The sequence below is a fragment of the Lepidothrix coronata genome, unplaced genomic scaffold, assembly GCF_001604755.1.
Source record: "Lepidothrix coronata isolate B3197 unplaced genomic scaffold, Lepidothrix_coronata-1.0 Scaffold267, whole genome shotgun sequence".
In the NCBI taxonomy this organism is placed as follows: domain Eukaryota; kingdom Metazoa; phylum Chordata; class Aves; order Passeriformes; family Pipridae; genus Lepidothrix; species Lepidothrix coronata.
This window is the reverse complement of record NW_016690447.1, coordinates 799,118-817,451: the sequence shown is the minus strand read 5'-3', so window position 1 is coordinate 817,451 and position 18,334 is coordinate 799,118. Positions and strand designations below refer to the sequence as shown.

At 47.9% G+C, this 18,334-nt stretch overlaps 1 protein-coding gene across 1 annotated transcript in view; it reads left to right on the top strand.

The window, feature by feature from the left end:
- DNAH9 (dynein axonemal heavy chain 9) overlaps window positions 1-18,334 on the top strand; it is a 180,063-nt gene that overhangs the window by 111,467 nt on the left and 50,262 nt on the right. The window contains exon 50 of the mRNA XM_017835980.1: window positions 16,140-16,333. Within this exon, the coding sequence (XP_017691469.1) occupies window positions 16,140-16,333 (194 nt within the window). The remainder of the gene's footprint in view (window positions 1-16,139; window positions 16,334-18,334) is intronic.

The window sequence follows — 18,334 nt, the reverse complement described above, 5'->3', positions numbered from 1 at the left end:
GCCCAGGGAGGGGGTGCAGTCCCCGTCCCTGGAGGGGTTTGAGCAGAGCCTGGATGTGGCATCAGTGCCATGGTCTGGGTGACAAGGTGGGGTTGGGTCATGGGTTGGACTGGATGATCTCAGAGGTCTTTTCCAGCCCTGTTGATTCTGTGATTCTGTTGGGGGAGTACGTGGGGGCTTATTCCAAGGTGGGCAGGAATTGAGGGGGGGCTGTCACCTCAAGTCCCTTCCCAGGTGATTCTCTTTGAGATGAGCCCTTCCCACTCAGCTTCCTCATCCCCACTGAGTCTTTGGGGTTTGTGATTGAGATGGAAACTGTGTGATGCCCAGAAATGCTTCTCTGCATTTCCCCTTCTGCTGAACTTTGACGGGACAGGATGGAGGGGTGTCTCCAGCCCCAGCCTGCCTGGCCCCATGAGCTGCACAGCTCCAAGAGCTGCGTCACTTGCCAAGGATCTGCACTACTTTTATGCATTTCGAGATTTTCAGATGGTGAATTCTACATTCTCAGATACTGAATACCCTTTAGATTGTCTCTTGTGATGGTTGTAGTATAGATTTTGTTACAAATAATATGGTTGGTGTCAACTTTATTAGTGTTTATGTTCTGTTAATGTCTGTTGGTTTATTAGCCTTTGAGTTTTTGACAATTCTAGTTACTTGAGGCATGGGTTTAGTACAATCACATTTTGTCACAGGCTGCTACAATTAGGTTAATTAGTCATGGCTTCTACACAGCTTATTAGCAGGCTAAAATCTCCTTTTCTTTCATCAAGGAGATTAAGTGCTATAATAAATTGTTTCTTCAACAAAGCTTGAGCAAAGTACATTTCAGATTCATATTTCAAATTCAAAATGAAATTTAGCATTCTGCTAATTTTTCACAGAAACACTGAAAATGCTCCAGCCCAAAGGCCTCTCCATGCCAGGGGGTTCTGGCCAAGATAGTGCCAAAAGAAATCAATATTGATATTTGTGGCTCATTCTGAGCCTCCCATTTTGGGCACATTAACTTCAAAGGGAACCTCATTAAATGTTCAGGGCTCTGGGCGTGCAAGTGGCCTTGTCTGACTTGCTTATTATTTATTGTTTTTCGTTGATTAATTATATATATAGGCCAACAGTTCTGCTGCTGTTTTCAGCTTGTGGTGCTGGAGCATCTGACACATGTTTATGATTTAGTTTTCCAGCTTTTTTTTTAAGTTTAGTCTGAAGTTTCACAGAGCATTTTTTTATGTGCAGGGAAGCTCAATATTTAGCCCTGAATGAAGAACCCCACGGACCTGTCCAGAAGGTTTGTGAGGAAAGGCAACAGCTTTGATTAGATGTGCTGATAGACTTGGGGGAAAACAGTTACATTTCAGGCTCTTTGATGCTTCTTTAAGCCTGAACAGGAATTGAATTCGAGCTGTACAGGTTGAGAGCAGCTGCTCTGGGCTTGGCTTGATTGTGTTCATCAGTCTGGGTGTTTGGAGGAAATGGTGCCTGGGGAGTCCCTGTGGAGGCAAATCAGCTGCTCTGGAGCAGGGGAGGTGTTGGCAAAGGGCACAGCCATTAACATCGTGCAAATACTGCCTCTGAGTCAGGCAGGGTCAGTTAAGAGCAGGGAGGGTCACAGTCCTGCCATTTAGTGAGAGTAGTGCCTCTGCCAGTCCCTGCCTTCAGTGCTTAATAGAGTTGGTCATTCCAGTGCTAAGGGCTGTCATTTCAGGTCCTTAGCAGTGATCTCTGGAGAAGGCGAAAGTGTTCTTTTACTCTAAATGAGGTTTTCTGTCTCTTTTCAATTTCCTTTATTACAGCTTGTTGTGCCTCCCTCCCCCTCTGTGTTCCCAGTGCCTGGCTTGAAAGTTTTTATTTCTGTTGGTACTGCTGAAAACATCTTTTGTATTCATGCAAGGTTATCCCTGTCTCCTGACTTGCCTGGTTGTTTTCTTACCAGTAAATATGTGGACACACCTTAGACCACAGAGATGTTGCTGCTGGAACTGCCCAGGCCCTCAGGCCACAGCCATGTGCAAATGACCATTTAAATATTCTCATTTGTGACTGAATTAACATGGAATCCATGTAGATATTGGCCTTTGGAGGGTTTTTCCTCTTTTTTTTTTTTTTCTCCTTTCCCTCACTGGAAGGTCTCCAGTCTCATCAAATGAAGGTGTTGATATCTAGATGGGAGCTGAGTATTCTCTGAATTGATGTCCTGTGATCTCCTCAGCCCTGGGTGCAGTCCAGGCTGCCTGTTGAGCCTGTTATCCCCAGGTCTAGAACAGACAGCTTCTGCCATCGTTCTGATCTGAGCATGGATATAGAAATTACATCAGTGGGGTTAGAGTTGTTTGGTATTCCAGACTGTGTCCAGACCAGCAAGTGAAAGGGTCAGCAGTGGTTTCCCGGCCCTGGCAGCACATGAATCCACACAGCCCTCACCTCCCAAACCAGAGTGACCTCATCTACTGTTTCCTGTGGGCAGCCCCTGCAGTGTCCCACCCCTGGGCTGTGTCCAGGCATTCCTGACAGCAGGAGAGTTCCCCAAAGTCAAATGTGAGCCAGCAAGATACCAGCAAATTGTGTGGCTCCTGGTGAGCTCATGCCTGGACATCTTCTGTAGCCACAGACCCAGGGGCAGATCAGCAGGTGATAGAACAGTGTGTGTCCTCCTCTCCCTCCCAGGTGTGCTGGTCTGAGACTCCTTCTCCCCAGAGTCTGAGACAGCCTAACTCAGGAACAGCTTTGTGGATGCATGACCATGGTTTAGTCCTGAACTAACACCCTGTGCCCATCAGTGGGGCTCGTTGGCTTAGGCAAAGCCTCACACAAGGCACAATCACATCTGTTCAGACCAGGCTTGTGTCTCAAGGGGTTCAGCAGAGCTGAACTTTTTATGTACCTGGGAAAGACCATCTGAACACACCCAGAGTGGAGGAGGGCTCGTCCTGAACTTCACCACTATGGATAAGTCCAGTGGCTGTGCCCTCGTGGTCTTAATTGGTGTGGTTGCTCTGGACAAATCCAGTCTTTTTGAGAAGTGAGGGTTTTTCTCTGGCCACACAGACTAGCTGGGGGTGGGATGAATCAAACAATCACAGAATACTCTGAGCTGGAAGGGACTCACAAGGATCGTGGAGTCCAGCTCTTCAGTGACTGGCCCATACAAGGACTGAATGTGCCACAAGTGGCTGCAGAATCACAGAATCACAGAACCAACCAGGTTGGATAAGACCTCTGAGACCATCCAGTCCAACCCATGACCCAACCCCACCTTGTCACCCAGACCATGGCACTGATGCCACATCCAGGCTCTGCTCAAACCCCTCCAGGGACGGGGACTGCACCCCCTCCCTGGGCAGCCCATTCCAAGGGCTGATCCCTCTCTCTGGGAAGAACTTCCCAATGTCCAACCTAAACCTGCCCTGGGGCAGCTCAAGGCTGTGCCCTCTTGTCCTACTGCTGGTTCCTGGGAGCAGAGCCCGACCCCCCCCCGGCTCCCCCCTCCTGTCAGGGAGTTGCAGAGAGTGAGAAGGTCTCCCCTGAGCCTCCTCCTGTCCAGGCTGAGCCCCCCCAGCTCCCTCAGCTGCTCCTCACAGCACTTGTGCTCCAGACCCTTCCCCAGCCTGAGGCAAAGCTGATCCAGAATCCCTCAGTGGGATTCCCAGTGACCCCTGCTGTCAGGTTCTCCCGTGCTCCAGCTCCCTCCATGCCTTGGGGAACTCTGTCCATGTTACCCTGTGCCTCCTGCAGCTCCCTGATCCCTGGGGGTGCCTGTGGCTGTCACTGTGCCAGGCTGTTCCCGTGGGCTGGGCACCGGCAGTGCTGGAGCTCCTTGCTTTGGATACATATTTCCAACCTGATTTCCTTTGTGCCATTTCCTGCAGATCCTCTTCCTTGCTGGTGCAGATGTGTCCTGTAGGATAAGTGCAGCAAGTTAATACCCAGCAAGAACACACCTGGCCAGCTCGGATTGCTCCTTCATCCCAATCACTTCCTTCATCTTTTTCTGAAGAGGAAGAATTTTCATTATGTAGATATGAAAACGCTGCTGAAAGGGCATTGTTTAATAAATGTGATGTGGAATAATGAGCTCTAAGCACTGAATTCAGCTCTCGAGGAGGAGAACAGCACTAGACAAAGTCGTATATTAACTCCATATTTATAATCCTGCAGAATGCAGATGATAGGATTGCGTGTGTGGCTTAGGAGATAAAACACCGAATCAGATATTTTGCCCTTAAGAAAACAGGAGTTTTTGGACAAAAGAGCAGAAATCTCTCTTCTAACTTTCACTTTTTGTACTTTTTTGATGCAGGAATTTTTCATTCTTTTCCAAGATTCATTGGGACACAATGTGCTGCACACATTGTGTTCTCTGTGCACAAGCAACAGCCTTTGATCAGGCTGGTCAGACAGCAAAGGCTTCACTCGCAGCTTCCCTTCCACATTCAGAATTATTAGTATGCCAGAAAATCATAGTCTTAATTAAATATCTTCCATTAACTCCCTGCTTCAGATGTACAGCCTTTTAGTGCATCTCTGATAGAAAACATTGATTGTGACACTTCAATGGACACTTATCTGCTCTCATCTAGAAGTTTCCTAAGGACATTCTTCTGTCCTCTGTATCAAGTCTCAGAGAAATATTCCCAGTGTCTCACAGAAACGCTACTTAAGAACGTTCTGCCTTTTTTTTCCCCCCTTTTTTAACCTTCTGGCAAACGATCTGATGCTTATCTGAAATACAGCAGAGTAGGATCACATCAAATATTTAGAGACACACTTTGGTGGTTTGATTGCAGAGTGGAAACTGAATTTTCCTGGATGCCTCTCCAGCCTCTGCCTTTCACTCTCAAGGCCCCCTGACACAAAGCCTGCTGTCAGCTGGGCATGTTGGATGTGAAGGTTTTTTCATCCTCTGAATGGAAGAAAAGGGAAGGAATGGCTTCATCCTGCCCGTGGATCACAACCACCCCCTGCAGCTCCAGGTCTGGGGCAGAGCAGCTGGAAAGCTGCTGGTGGGAAAGGCCCTGGGGGTGCTGGTGACAGGGGCTGGACATGAGCCCAGGTGAGCCCAGGGGGCAAGAGGCCAATGGCCCCTGGGCTGTGCCAGCCATGGTGTGTCACAGCCCCAGGGCAGGACTGTCCCTGTGCTGGCACTGCTGGGGCACCTCCAGTGCTGGGGCAGCTCTGGGCCCTCAGACAAGAGAGACATTGAGGGGCTGGAGGGTGTGCAGGGAAGGGAACGGAGCTGGGAAGGGGCTGGAGCAGCAGGAGCAGCTGAGGGAGCTGGGGGGGCTCAGCCTGGAGAAAAGGAGGCTCAGGGGGGACCTTCTGGCTCTGCAACCCCCTGACAGGAGGGGGTAGCTGGGGGGAGTCGGACTCTGCTCCCAGGGAACAAGGGACAGGATGAGAGAACATGACCTGAAGTTGCACTAGGGGAGGTTTAGATTGAATATTGGGAAAATTTCTTCCTACAAAGGATGGTCAGGCCTTGGAAGCGGCTGCCCAGGGAGGTGGTGGAGTCCCCATCCCTGGAGGGATTTAAAAGCCATGTGGATGTGGCACTCGAGGACATGGTGGTGCTGGTCATTTAGAGGTCATTTCTAACCTAAACAGTTCTCTGACTCTGTGGTAAAGGGCCTGTTGGAGCTCCTCATGGCTTTAGTGTAGCAGAGCCCAGAGCTGTGTCCTTTCCCTGGTAGTGGTGGTTTCCTCAAACAGCTGTGAGGGTTGCAGACTTCAACTGGGAACCATCTCTGGAATCCTTATGGTAACACTGAGGTCTTCCTGTGTTGGGGCACATGAGTTGGCCTTTCATAGAGGCTCCCATGGTCTGTGTATCATTCCCACTGTGTGATCACAGTGCATCAGGACCACAGGACCTGAACAGGAGCCCTGGGCTTTGCCCTTCACTCTGAGCTGGCCAAGCCTCTGCTGCAGCCTGGTCTAATCTTTGATTGCTGCATTCTAAGAAAGATGTGGACCTTCCAGAGACAGGATAGAGGGGAGCAGTGAGAAGTGTCAGACAGCTGAAAATGTGACTGTGAGGAGAGAGTGAGAATAGGGAGAAGAAGAATGTCTGAGGGCGTAAAGACTGAGGGGACAGGAGAGTACCACCTTCCAACAGCATCCTGAGGAGGAGAGAAAGCAGTTTGGTTTCTGTATCATAAAAGGTAGAGCATAAAGTCCATCTCAAAGTACCACGGGAAAGATTCCCAGCAGACGGGTGGGAAGTCTCTGTGACAGTGAGGGGCTGGCACAGGTTGCTGCAGCTTCCATTCCTGAGGTTGTTTGAGCAGGTCTGTGACCACGTGAGGGGAGGATGGCAGGGCTGGGGGCACCAGCTCTCAGAGAAGCAGCTCTGCACCTTATTCCCTCTCCTAATCTGGTTGACTATTCCTGAGGCCAGCTCTGCTGCAGTGCCACCATGAAACTTTGGATGAGACCATGGCCGTGAAGAGCTGTGAGAAGCCTCCTCAAGGGACAAGTCCATGTGTGTTTTTATATCAGGACACAGAACCTTGAGAACTTTCCAGCAGGTGACATGTGGAACAGATACTTCAGTTGAGTTCTTCTGGACCATGAGACATATTTTGATTTTCAGTTTTGTTGTGCATTGGTGATGACCCAGCTGGGACTTATGACAGCCAAATCCAGGGAAGTTTTCAGGAATACACAAGTACCACCTTTCAGTGTCATTGAGGATCCATGTCCAGCTTCTGGTTCTGGTTGTGTATCCCCAGTTTGCTGAGGAGCATGGAAGAGTGAAGATGGAGGCTTGGGGAGAACAGCCTGACTTTGCAAGGCCAACTCTCGAACCCACTTGAACAACCTTTGCAGGGAAAAGAAAATGTGGGGAAAATGCCAGCATGAACCTGGCTGGGAATCATCTCAGGTAAAATGAGGCAAATTTGGTGAGTGGTTATAAACAACTAGAATACAAAGATTATGACTAAATCTCATTTCTGTCCCCGACCTTTCCTGTACTGGCAGGAGGGAACTGAAGCCATTGTTTTCTGATTTATGATATAGGTTTTGCTGGAAATTTTCCAAGGAAAGGTAGTGAGATCCAACCCATCACTCCTGAGACTGTTTCTGGTGTCCAGCCACAGGGTGTGTGCATGTTGTGATGCTCTAGGAAGGATCCTGCAGATAAACGGGGTGTTTTTGTATACAGTGCCATGTTGTGGCACTACATACCTTTGAACCCCAGTAGAATTCAGAAGCAGCAAGGAGGAGTTCAAAGGGAGACAGGGGCATTCAGTGCCATGAGCTTGTCAGTCAACTTTTATGAGAGAAATGAGGAGGGTCAAAATAAAATTTTTACGTTGAGAGGTGATTGACGTTTGACAAATCCATCAAATCTTTATTTTCACCTTTGGTGGAGATTTTTCTTATGAGTTAAATTATTCAGGTGGTGCAGCTAAACAGAAAATAATGCCTTCAGTGAATGAATAATACAACCCAAAACCTAGGATGGGAGAGATGGCAAATAATCCATCACCTGCTGCATTAATCCTTCTAGTTAACAGTAGTATTCAAATGGAGCAATTCATCTGCCTGTATGTCTCCTTCCTGAATGATCTAATCTATCAATGGAAGCCAGGTGCAGGTCTGACTTCCCATTCCTCCAGGAGCTGTCACTCTCCAGCTGTGGGGATGCTGGTTTTCCTAAAGACTTTTGGTCCAGCTGCAGAAAATGAAGGAAAGAAGTTATGAATATTCACAGGAACCTTTATTAACAGTACAAATAGACAGTGTGAAACCTTTTACAAAGTGTTTGGGAGATCATAGAATCACAGAGTCTTTAAGGTTGGAAAAGACCTCCAAGATCATCAAGTCCAACCTGTGACCAACGGCCACATGGCCACTAAACCATATAACAAAGTGCCACATCCACTCATTTTTTGAACACCTCCAGGGATAGTGACTCCACCACCTCCTGGGCAGGCCCTTCCAGTGCTTAACCACTCTTCCAGTGAAGAAAGTTTTCTTACTATCCAACCTGAACCTCACCTGGCACAACTTGAGGCCATTTCCCCCTCTCCTATCACTGGTTGCCTGGGAGAAGACATCAACCCCACCTCCCCACAACCTCCTCTCAGATTGCTGTGCAGGAGGTTGTCCCCAAGCCTCTGACATTGCTGCAGCTGCTCTGCTTTAACCCTGGGGCGAAAGTTCACCCAAGAGCCGCTTCAAACTCCTCAAGCCCATGGACTCCTCAAGCTGCAGGGCTGGGCTGTGGTGGGACCTTCCCACACGTGCCTGGGAGCTGTGTCACTCTGGTTGGGGAAGCTCTGGAACACACAGCCAAGCCATGGGGACATGGCAGAGCTCAGATGCTTTGTGTTACTGGGGTGATTACAGAATCACAGAATCAACCAGGTTGGAAAAGACCTCTGAGATCATCCAGTCCAACCCATGACCCAACCCCACCTTGTCACCCAGACCGTGGCACTGATGTCACATCCAGGCTCTGCTCAAACCCCTCCAGGGACGGGGACTGCACCCCCTCCCTGGGCAGCCCATTCCAAGGGCTGATCCTGGCTTTTCAAGAGCTGGTCTATCCCTGTCATGGGAGGGAGTGGGGGCCTTTAGACAAAGTTTATTAAAGCCCTGCTGTTTAGTCATGAGGTGCAGAAAGGATCCTCTTCTCAGAGAGGAGCCTGGGGGTGGCTGAGTCCAATCTGAGCCCCAGATTTTGTCAACCGTTTAATTTTATTTAATCACTTTGTCCCACAGGCTTTAGTGATGGCAAACTGAGAACATTGATATAAAAGGAATCATTTATTATTACAGATGATCAGAGAAAAGATCTTAATCGGAATTATTTATTACACAATATAAAAGTTAAAACTATCAGTAGTATAGTGTAAGATAGGACAGTCCACTACATTGAAGTGATTGCAATCTCACAACAGCTACGGGATGGACAAGGGATCAGACCCAGCCAGCACAGGTTTGGGAGGGGCAGGTTCTGTCTGACCAACTTGATCTCCTTTTATGATCAGGTGACCCACCTGGTGGATGAGGGGAAGGCTGTGGATGTGTCTGTCTGGACTTCAGCAAAGCCTTGGACACCATCTCCCACGGCACACTCCTGGAAAAGGCTTGGACAGGGGCACCCTGTGCTAGGTTAGGAACTGGCTGGAGGGCCGGGCCCAGAGAGTGGTGGGGATGGAGCTGCATCCAGTTGGGATCTGGTCACCAGTGGTATCCCCAGGGATCAGTGTTGGGCCCAGTTGTATTTAATATCTTTATTGATGATCAGGGAATTGAGTCCACCATCAGCAAATTTGCAGATGACACTAATTTGGGAGGGAGTGTGGATCAGCTGGAAGGCAGGAGGGCTCTGCAGAGGGACCTGGACAGGCTGGAGAGTTGGGCTGATTCCAACAGGATGAGGTTCAACCAGACCAAGGGCCGGGTCCTTCACTTTGGCCGCAACAACCCCCTGCAGCCCCACGGGCTGAGGACAGAGGGGCTGGAGAGCAGCCAGGCAGGAAGGGAGCTGGGAGTGGGGATGGACAGGAAGCTGAACAGGAGCCAGAGTGTGTCCAGGTTGCCAAGAGGGCCAATGGATCCTGGCCTGGACCAGGAACAGTGTGGCAGCAGGACCAGGGAAGTGATTCTTGCCATGGACTCAGCACTGGTGAGGTCACCCCTGGAGTGCTGTGTCCAGTTCTGGCCCCTCAACTCAGGAAGGACATGGAGCAGGTCCAGAGAAGGGCAACGAGGCTGGGGAAGGGACTGGAGCACAAGTGCTGTGAGGAGCAGCTGAGGGAGCTGGGGGGGCTCAGCCTGGACAGGAGGAGGCTCAGGGGAGACCTCCCCACTCTCTGCAACTCCCTGACAGGAGGGGGCAGCTGGGAGGGTTGGGCTCTTGTCCCAGGAACCAGCAGTAGGACAAGAGGGCATGGTCTTCAGCTGTGCCAGGGGAGGTTTAGGTTGGATTTTAGGAAAAAATTTTTTCCAGAGAGTGATGAGCCCTTGGAATGGGCTGCCCAGGGAGGAGGTGGAGTCACCGTCCCTGGAGGTTTTTAAGGTGAGACTGGATGTGGCATCAGTGCCATGATCTGGTCACCGTGGCAGTGTTGGATCAAGGGTTGGACTTGATGATCTCAGAGGTCTTTTCCAACCCAGTTGATTCTATGATTCTATGATTATTGAAGCAATTATATTAAAGCTGGCAAAAAGAAATAATTACTAATTAGAGATTGATGTAACTCACCCAGACCAACTGTCTTGAGGAGATCTCTTTCTTTCTACCTCCAGGAGTGACCCTGGGGGATGTCCCCAGCCAAGGGGGGAATCTCCACTCACAGACCCCAGGAAGGGTTATGTCAGAAGAACCTGACTGGATGTAAGAGGACTGGCCTTTTATAGTACAAAGTGATTGACTGCCAGTCAGAGATTTGCAGGCCAGCTCCCAGCTTATCTGTCACATCCTGCTTCCGAAAGCAGGGGGTGTGTTTGTGATTTGGTGAATCAGGCTGGTTTTAGCCCAGTTTAACATCAAAACCCACACTCTGGTACTGCCAGTAACTCCACACAGAGAGCTGGCATTGTTTGCATTCTCTGACTGCATTTTAGGTCTTATGGGGTAGAACATCCTGCCCCAATCCCCCACTATGTGCCCATGGCTTCTGGGGCCACCCCTGCCCACAGGAACCCTCGGGGCAGGTGCCAGCGCCCTTCCAGAAGAAGATCAGGGTCAGTTGATCTCAGGATCAGTTGATCTCAGGGTCAGTTGATCTCAGGATCAGTTGATCTCAGGGTCAGTTGATCTCAGGGTCGGTTGATCTCAGGGGCAGTCGCTCTCAGGGTCAGTTGCCCAGAGCACCATGAACTTCTCATTTGTGGCTACTGCTCTGCTTAAAAACTGTGTAACACAATTCATAAAACTACAGCTCCTTAATTGTGCAAATGAAATAGTGAGTAACTGTCAGGATTTAATCATCTCACAGATTATTAAAACTGTGAGAATATTTAATATAATTTTTTCCAGTGTTGTGTAATTTTTATAGGGGGACATTTGATGTTCAGCGTGTTCCATATAAACCTCATTTTTTTAAATAGAGGGGTAATTTTTTTAAAGAAAAACAAGATATACAAGGGACCAAGACCGAAAATACAGACCAGGTATAACCTGAAGCCTCAAAATTAATGATAGCTTTTACAAACCCCCTCACATTCCTTTATTTCGATTTCATTACATCTTTTAAAAACCAGTCTTATGGCTGCTGAGGAAGTAAGTTGATGTTAGGAGTGTTCTGGCAGCACTGGTTTTACTTTCTCTGGATTATTTTCCATGCTCTTTGTGCATGTGTGCTGTTCAGGGCACAGCAATGAGGTGATTTTGTCCTGCCTTGCCCCAGAGCTGTTCTTCAGTCCTATGGCTCTGGGGCAGAGGGTTTGAACTATGGATATATTGTAAAATACAAGGCAATTTTTTTTTTTAAGGAAGAAATTCCTTTAGAGCCAAAGAGAAGAAAATATGGAAATAATATAATTATTTATTTGGATTTTTTAGGAAATTATGATGCAACACCTTAACTTGAGGCCAGTTTGACCAGATGGTGTCCTTAGAACAGTTCCCTTCAGTGACAAGAGCAAGCATTTTTTTCCAATAAATTTACAAAAGCTTGTTGTGCTGTGTCTGGCACAAGGAAATAACTTGTGTGGTGTAGCAACCTTGGAGTTGTTCTTTTCTCTAAAGCCTCAGCCCATGCTCTGGGTTCTGAGGGTTTCATCTCCTCCTTGTCCCCCCCAGGTGTGTCTTTCCAAAGATCCCTGTTCCCTGTGGCCCTTCCCTGACTCAGGGCTGTGTGTCAGGAACCCTCCTGTGTTGCTCTGTGATGGAAACCAGGATTCCTGTCCCGAAGCCAATGTTGTGTTCCCTCCAGCTGTGGGAGAATGAGAGAACTTTGCATGTGTGAAGCTGTGAACCCACAGAGCTGCTGCCGCCCCAGCTCCACATTAACTGGTTCTGACAGAGAGAAACTGTCAAGGAAACCTGAAGTGACAAAGAACTTGTCTGTGATTCAATGAATGAAAACCCATTTTCTCTGAGAAAACAATGCTCCTTGCCCTGATGGTGTGAAGAGCCCTGTTTTGCTGGCAAAGTCTCATTTTGAGATATAAACTCAAGCCCCTCCTGCTTCCAGCCATCAGAGATGATCTTGGAGTGGGTTGCAAAGGCAGGAGTGGAGTCCTCCAGCCCTTTGGATCATATTTCATTTTGTCCAATGTTTTTTGTCTCTCTCAATTTCCATGACAACTCTAAGTGACAAATGTACTGTTCATTATGTGGACAAAAATAGCCACATTGCACAGGTTCCCATCTGCTGCCCCAACGTGCCATTCCTGCTTGGAAACAGAGATGTGTCAGTGTTGGACTAAGTTTCCTGGAAAAATTCCCAGCAGAGGTATTGAAAAGCAATTAATATTCACAGATTGAGATAGCTTTCACTCCACTGGCTTTTAAATAGCAGCATCTCTTATTAATACCATCACTCTTAATAAATGCAATTAAAATTGTTGACTAATGACAATTTTAGTGTTAATTTCTATAATACAGACTTTTTACTTGCAATTAGAGCTTTCTTGATTTTGCAACGTGTTGTTCAGGGAGAGAGGGATACTATCATCCCTGATTACATGTCTGTCATTTGATAAGAAAAAAGCAATTTTTTGGAGTCTCCCTTGTTAACATCAACCAAGAGACTTCTCGAAGCAGCAGCAGCCAAAGTTCTGAAGAGATATTTTAAATGAATCACATCAAAAGTCGACAGTGATGTTTTATATAAGCACTTGCACTGAGAATCCACTGAATTCAACATTTACCATTGTGTTGTGCTCTGCTCTGAGAGGTGCATCAAGTACATTTATTGCTGCAAGGACTAGGGTTTGGCAGATCAGAATATTCCATCATTCCTGGGAATTTCAGTTTCTCCTGTTCTGTGCTCTGGTTTCTGATTTTTCACAGAAAGCAGGGTAAGGCACTAAATTTGGAGCAAGTTCATCTGACATTTCTCCATGTTAGTGCTGATCCACACTTGGAAAAAACAGCTGTTGAATCACTGCTTTTCCCACACTCTTCCTGACTACATTCTCCAGTTCTCTGGGAGCTTGGCATGGGAATGGGCAGTGCCAGGCTGAGTCAGTCTGAGCTGTAGCACTGCAAACACTCTGTGCCTTTGGAGGAGGTACTGATGGAATAGTGCCTTTGGGCAAGGCTTGATTTGTTGCAGAAGCATTTTTGGTGATACCTCCAAGTTCTTCTCTGGCCCTGGAGCACAGGAGTGAGGAAAGGTGGGGAGGTTTGTCCAACTATGAGAGGACAGAGCCAAACTCTCCATGTTCTGGGCAGTGTAATAATGGTTGTAGCCAGGTGGGGGTCAGTGTCTTCTCCCAGGTAACAAGTGACAGGACAAGAGTTGCACCAGGGGAGGTTTATATTGGATATTAGGGGGGGAAAAATCAATTAGAGGGTTATCAAGCCCTGGAACAGGCTGCCCAGGGATGTGGTGGAGTCACCATCCCTGGAAGGGTTCAAAAACATGTGGATGTGGCACTTGAGGACGTGGTTTAATGGTGGAAGTGGTGTCAGCCACGGCAAACTGCAGGTTGGGAGATTCTGCTTGAACATATGAAAAGGTGAATTCTCTTCTTCACTGTAAGGACAGTGCAGGTCTAGAGCGGAGCATCCAGAGGGGCTGAGACAATGTCATCTTGGAGGGCAGCATTTTGGTAGACAAAGCCATAGCTGCCCCTCTCTCTATCACTGGCCACAGGCCCAGCCTGAGCACGAGCGTGGCCTGGACCCCTCCTGAGATTTCTTCCAACCATTGCTGGTGATGTGAGTGGAGATACAGCAAATGTCCTGGGCCATGGCACCCACTGGGAACAGCTCTGCAACCTCCTTGTCTGCAGACATTCTACCTGGGAACAGGTTGCCCAGAGAAGCTGTGGCTGCCCCATCCCTGGCAGTGTTCAAGGCCAGGTTGGACAGGGTTTGGAGCAACCTGTAATAGTGGAAGGTGTCTCTGGCAGAGGACTGGAACAAGATGATCTTGAAGGTCCCTTCCAACTCAAACCATTTTGTGAATCTATGAATTCACTGCTAAAAACATGAGCTCATTTGTTATCAGAAGCCCCTTTTTCTGACTTCTTCCTTCTCTCTCTAAACTCTCTGTGACTAAATTCAATCTGTTAGAAAGACCAAATTTTACAGTGCTTGTCTTCTCATTGGGAACCCTCTTCTAGAGGAAAACAGGGTCTTTTTAAAGCAGGGTGGCCTTCAGTGTGTTCTGCCTGGTTTGCAAGAGCAGCGTATGCAAGGCCATCTCTCACACCTCTGCCAGGGCACTTGGGTGCCTTTCAGAGCCCTGTGCAAGGTTGTGGTTGTTCAGTTGATCTGAGCAAGGTGTGACACCAGCATTTTTTCAGGAGCTCTCGTCTGAAGCTGTATGGGCTGTGAGCTGGAGCACTGGGGGTGTGGGACACCTCTGCCCATCGAGAAGCTTCTGCTTCTCTCCGACTGTGCCCTTCTGTTCCTGTAGAAAACAGCTCAGTCACTGTCTTTTGTCCTTCACTTGTCTTCTCCACTTCATGTTCAACCACTCACAGCTTCGGATTATGCAAACCATTCTGAAGATGTTTGTTTCAGTGAGAATTTTACCTGAAATCCAGAAGAACCTTCTGAGCTGTGCAGTGTGTTCTGCCACCACTTGTATGAGAGAGAATTGGATTTGGTACTTCTCTGCATAACATTTATAGTTGCCACTTTCTAACTACAAAATCTAGCTAACTAATTTTCGTTGTAATAACTTATAATTTATTGACTGCCTTGCTCAGCTGGTTTTTGGGGCATTCTTCAGCTGCCTGTTTCTGCTGCAGACTTGTAGCACTGAGTAACTTAATCACTGTGTGTGTTTGGCAAATATAAACCTGAGGATTTGGTTTCACTGTGTTTGTTGGGATTCCTGGCCCCGTGGTCACCAGGGCTGTGTGGGGAAGGCTCAGTGCCTTGGTGTCACAGAGTGTGTGCACTAGACTGTGCAGATAGAGAGGGATGTGCATGGGGAACAGGGAGAGAAAAACAACCGGATAGAGATGACCCGACTCATTGCAGGGAGTTGGAGTGGGATGGTCTTTAAGGTCCCTTCCAACCCAAACCATTCTGTGATTCTATAAAGATAATTAATATTCCAACTGTGAAATCCTTTAAAAAAATGGTTTTGGTGAGCTGGGTATGTTTGAGTCTGTTTAGCTTTGGATGCTGGATACCAAAGCACATTTTCCATCAGCTCTTGTGGATTTTGCTGCACAATTCTCCTTGTTTCTGTGGAAGCAATGAGGAGATTGTGGATGTGCAGCTCACAGGAATGTCAGCAATATGCTCTTCTGTCAGACATGGGCTCTAAATTTCCAGCTCCCATCCAAATCAGGGATTTCTGGGATAACAGTCACTCAGAAGTGCTTGTCAGCTGAGATTCTTCAGATCTGGTTTCCAAACAGAAGGGGAGATTTATTTGCTCTCTGGGAAATGGAGGACTACATGGTGGTCGATGCCAAAATGTTTCCTCCTTTCCTGTGCTGTCCTTTCCAAGCACCCATGTCTGTGGTGCCAGGCAGGGGCCTGGATAATGTGTGTGGCTGCCCTGGCTGGGGAGGGGCACTGCAGAGGTGTGGGTGAGGGTGCCAGGCAGGGCCATGTTAGGTACTGCATGACTTTAGAGCTGATGTTCTGAGGGCAGCCTAGAGAGAAGGCTTTCTACAAGAATGAAAAAGCCCTCAGTCCTCCTGTCCTGTGGCTTTGAAAATGGGCTGTGTTTATTCCTGGTCCTCTGATTGTGTGCTGACCACAGAGTTGGGAGAAGGAGAATGGTCAAAGTCTGGTCTCAGGCACGGACTCTTGGGGATAGTCCTGGTCAGGGCTAAGAGTTGTACTTGAAGCTCCTTGTGGGTTCCTTCCCACTCAGCATATTCTGTGCTTCTGGGGTCCTGGTGGGTTTCTGATTGTGCTTCCCAGACTCCAGTTCTGACCCTTCTGGTGGAGGAAAACATGAGCAGTCCTTAATGTTAGAAAAACAATTTAGAGGCAAGTAGGATTGTTCTTCTTGACCTCCCTTGATTTTTTCCAGGCTCTCTCATCCATGGAGGAATTCAGAAACCTGGATCGGGATATTGAAGGGTCTGCAAAAAGGTGGAAGAAATTTATTGAATCTGAGTGTCCTGAGAGGGAGAAGTTCCCCCAGGAGTGGAAGAACAAGTCGTCCCTGCAGCGCCTGTGCATCCTGAGGGCCCTGCGGCCCGACCGCGTCACCTGCGCCCTCAGGTGGGACAGCACTGCCCCGGGGCTCCTCCTGCCCAGGGAGGGAAACTCGGGATTGTTGCTTTCTGGGGAACAGGAGTAATTCAGGACTATGTTTAGGTTTGTTTGTTGTAGAATGTGAGTTTTGCAATATGGTTGATTGTGCAATATGATTCCTGTCAAGGAGTCTGGTGAATGAGCATCATCTTCCTGAGGGTGGGGAGGCCCTGGCACAGGTTGCCCAGAGAAGCTGTGGCTGCCCCATCCCTGGAAGTGTTCAAGGCCAGGTTTGATGGGTCTTAGAGCAATCTGGGCTAATGGAAGGTGTCCCTGCCCTTGGCAGGGATTGGAATAAGATGAGCTTTTAGATCCCTTTCAACCCAAACTGTTCACAGAATCCCAAAAGCACAGAATATGCTGAGTTAGAAGAGAGTCACAAGGATCATCCAGTCCAACTCCTGACCCTGCACAGGCCCATTCCCTGTGCCCCAGAGGATCAGCCAAACCCTCCTGGAGCTCTGGCAGCCTTGGGGCTGTGCCCACTGCCCTGGGGAGCCTGGGCAGTGCCCAACCAGCCTCTGGGGGAAGAACCTTTGGCTGAGATCCAACCTGAGCCTGCCCTGACACAGCTCCAGCCCTTCCCTGGCTCCTGTCCCTGGTCTCCCCAGAGCAGAGCTCAGTCCCTGCCCCTCCTCTGCCCCTGCCCAGGAAGGTGGAACTGCACTGAGGTCTCCCCTCAGTCTCCTCTTCTCCAGCTGAACACACCAAGTGCCCTCAGTGTCCTCACAGGCCTCCAAATCAAGGCCCTTCCCCATCCTCCTTCCCTCCTTTGGACACTCAGAATTGTTCTGTGATTCCATGGTCTCTGAACTCCATAAGACAATCAACAACCATTTCATTTATTTGGAATTTCTTGTTTAGGGGATCTCACCTCCAGATCAGCAGTAGGATGGGGCAGTGTCACTGGCAATGGGTGAGGAGCAGAGAGGCCAAGTCAGAAATGAGCATCACCTTACAGGTGTTACACATCTACTGGAGTCTTTGGGTGATCAGCACATGGTTTAGAGTTCAATAACATTGATTTTAGTTCCTTTTTGGCTGTGCCTTAGACACCAGAATAAAGTCTTAGAGACGTTTTCTCTCTTGTGTTTTTTTTTTTTCCCTGTAAAGTGCAAAATTTATGTGCTGCTGGTTCTGAATCTTGTAGCTGTAAATTATGTAGTGGAGGTAACTAGGCAAGGTTAAACTTCCCCAAGGTATGCAAAAGCAACACACTTGTTCCAGGAGAAACTAAAGGTCTTTCACTCCAGTAGGAGTTGTTTTTTCCTCCTCTGTCCTGGTAGTCAGTGTTTTGACATTTCTCGGATGTCTCTCATGCTCCTGCCTCTCAAATAGTTTATAATACTGCACCACATGGCATGGGAGTGTAGCAGGGTTATTACTCAGTGTATGAAATAGATCTCTTTGTGCTTTAGAGTTCACAGGAAAATGCAGACAAGACTGAATGAAGTCTCCCTATGGTCAATGTTATTATGTTTTACTAGCATAAATACTATAATTTATCATAATCATAATAATCTGAACCATCTTTTTCATTTCTTACTCTTATGACTGGATTCTCCATGTGTCTCTCAGCTGGAAATATTGGTTTTCTTGTTGTTGTTTAGATTGGGTAAAATAAGCTCATGTTTTTCTGAAATTTTAAGTGCATATTTAATTAAGCAAGTTTAATTTATTTCCTTCTTACACACACAGCTCGGAAATAACTGGAACATCAAATTTCAGCCCCTTTCATATCTCTCTTTTATGAAAAGGGAATCCAGTTCAAAAGCTTGGATGTTTTTAGGATCTGGGCACGTCAAGCTTTTCTCTTTGCACACGAGTATTTAGATGAGTTTTATGTTTTGTTTCTTATCTAGGAGTAAGTGAGAACACAAACATGTGCAAACAGTAACAATTCACAGCACCTTCCCCAAGACTTGGGAGATGGGACTAAAATTCTTCTTGAAATATCTTTATTGATGA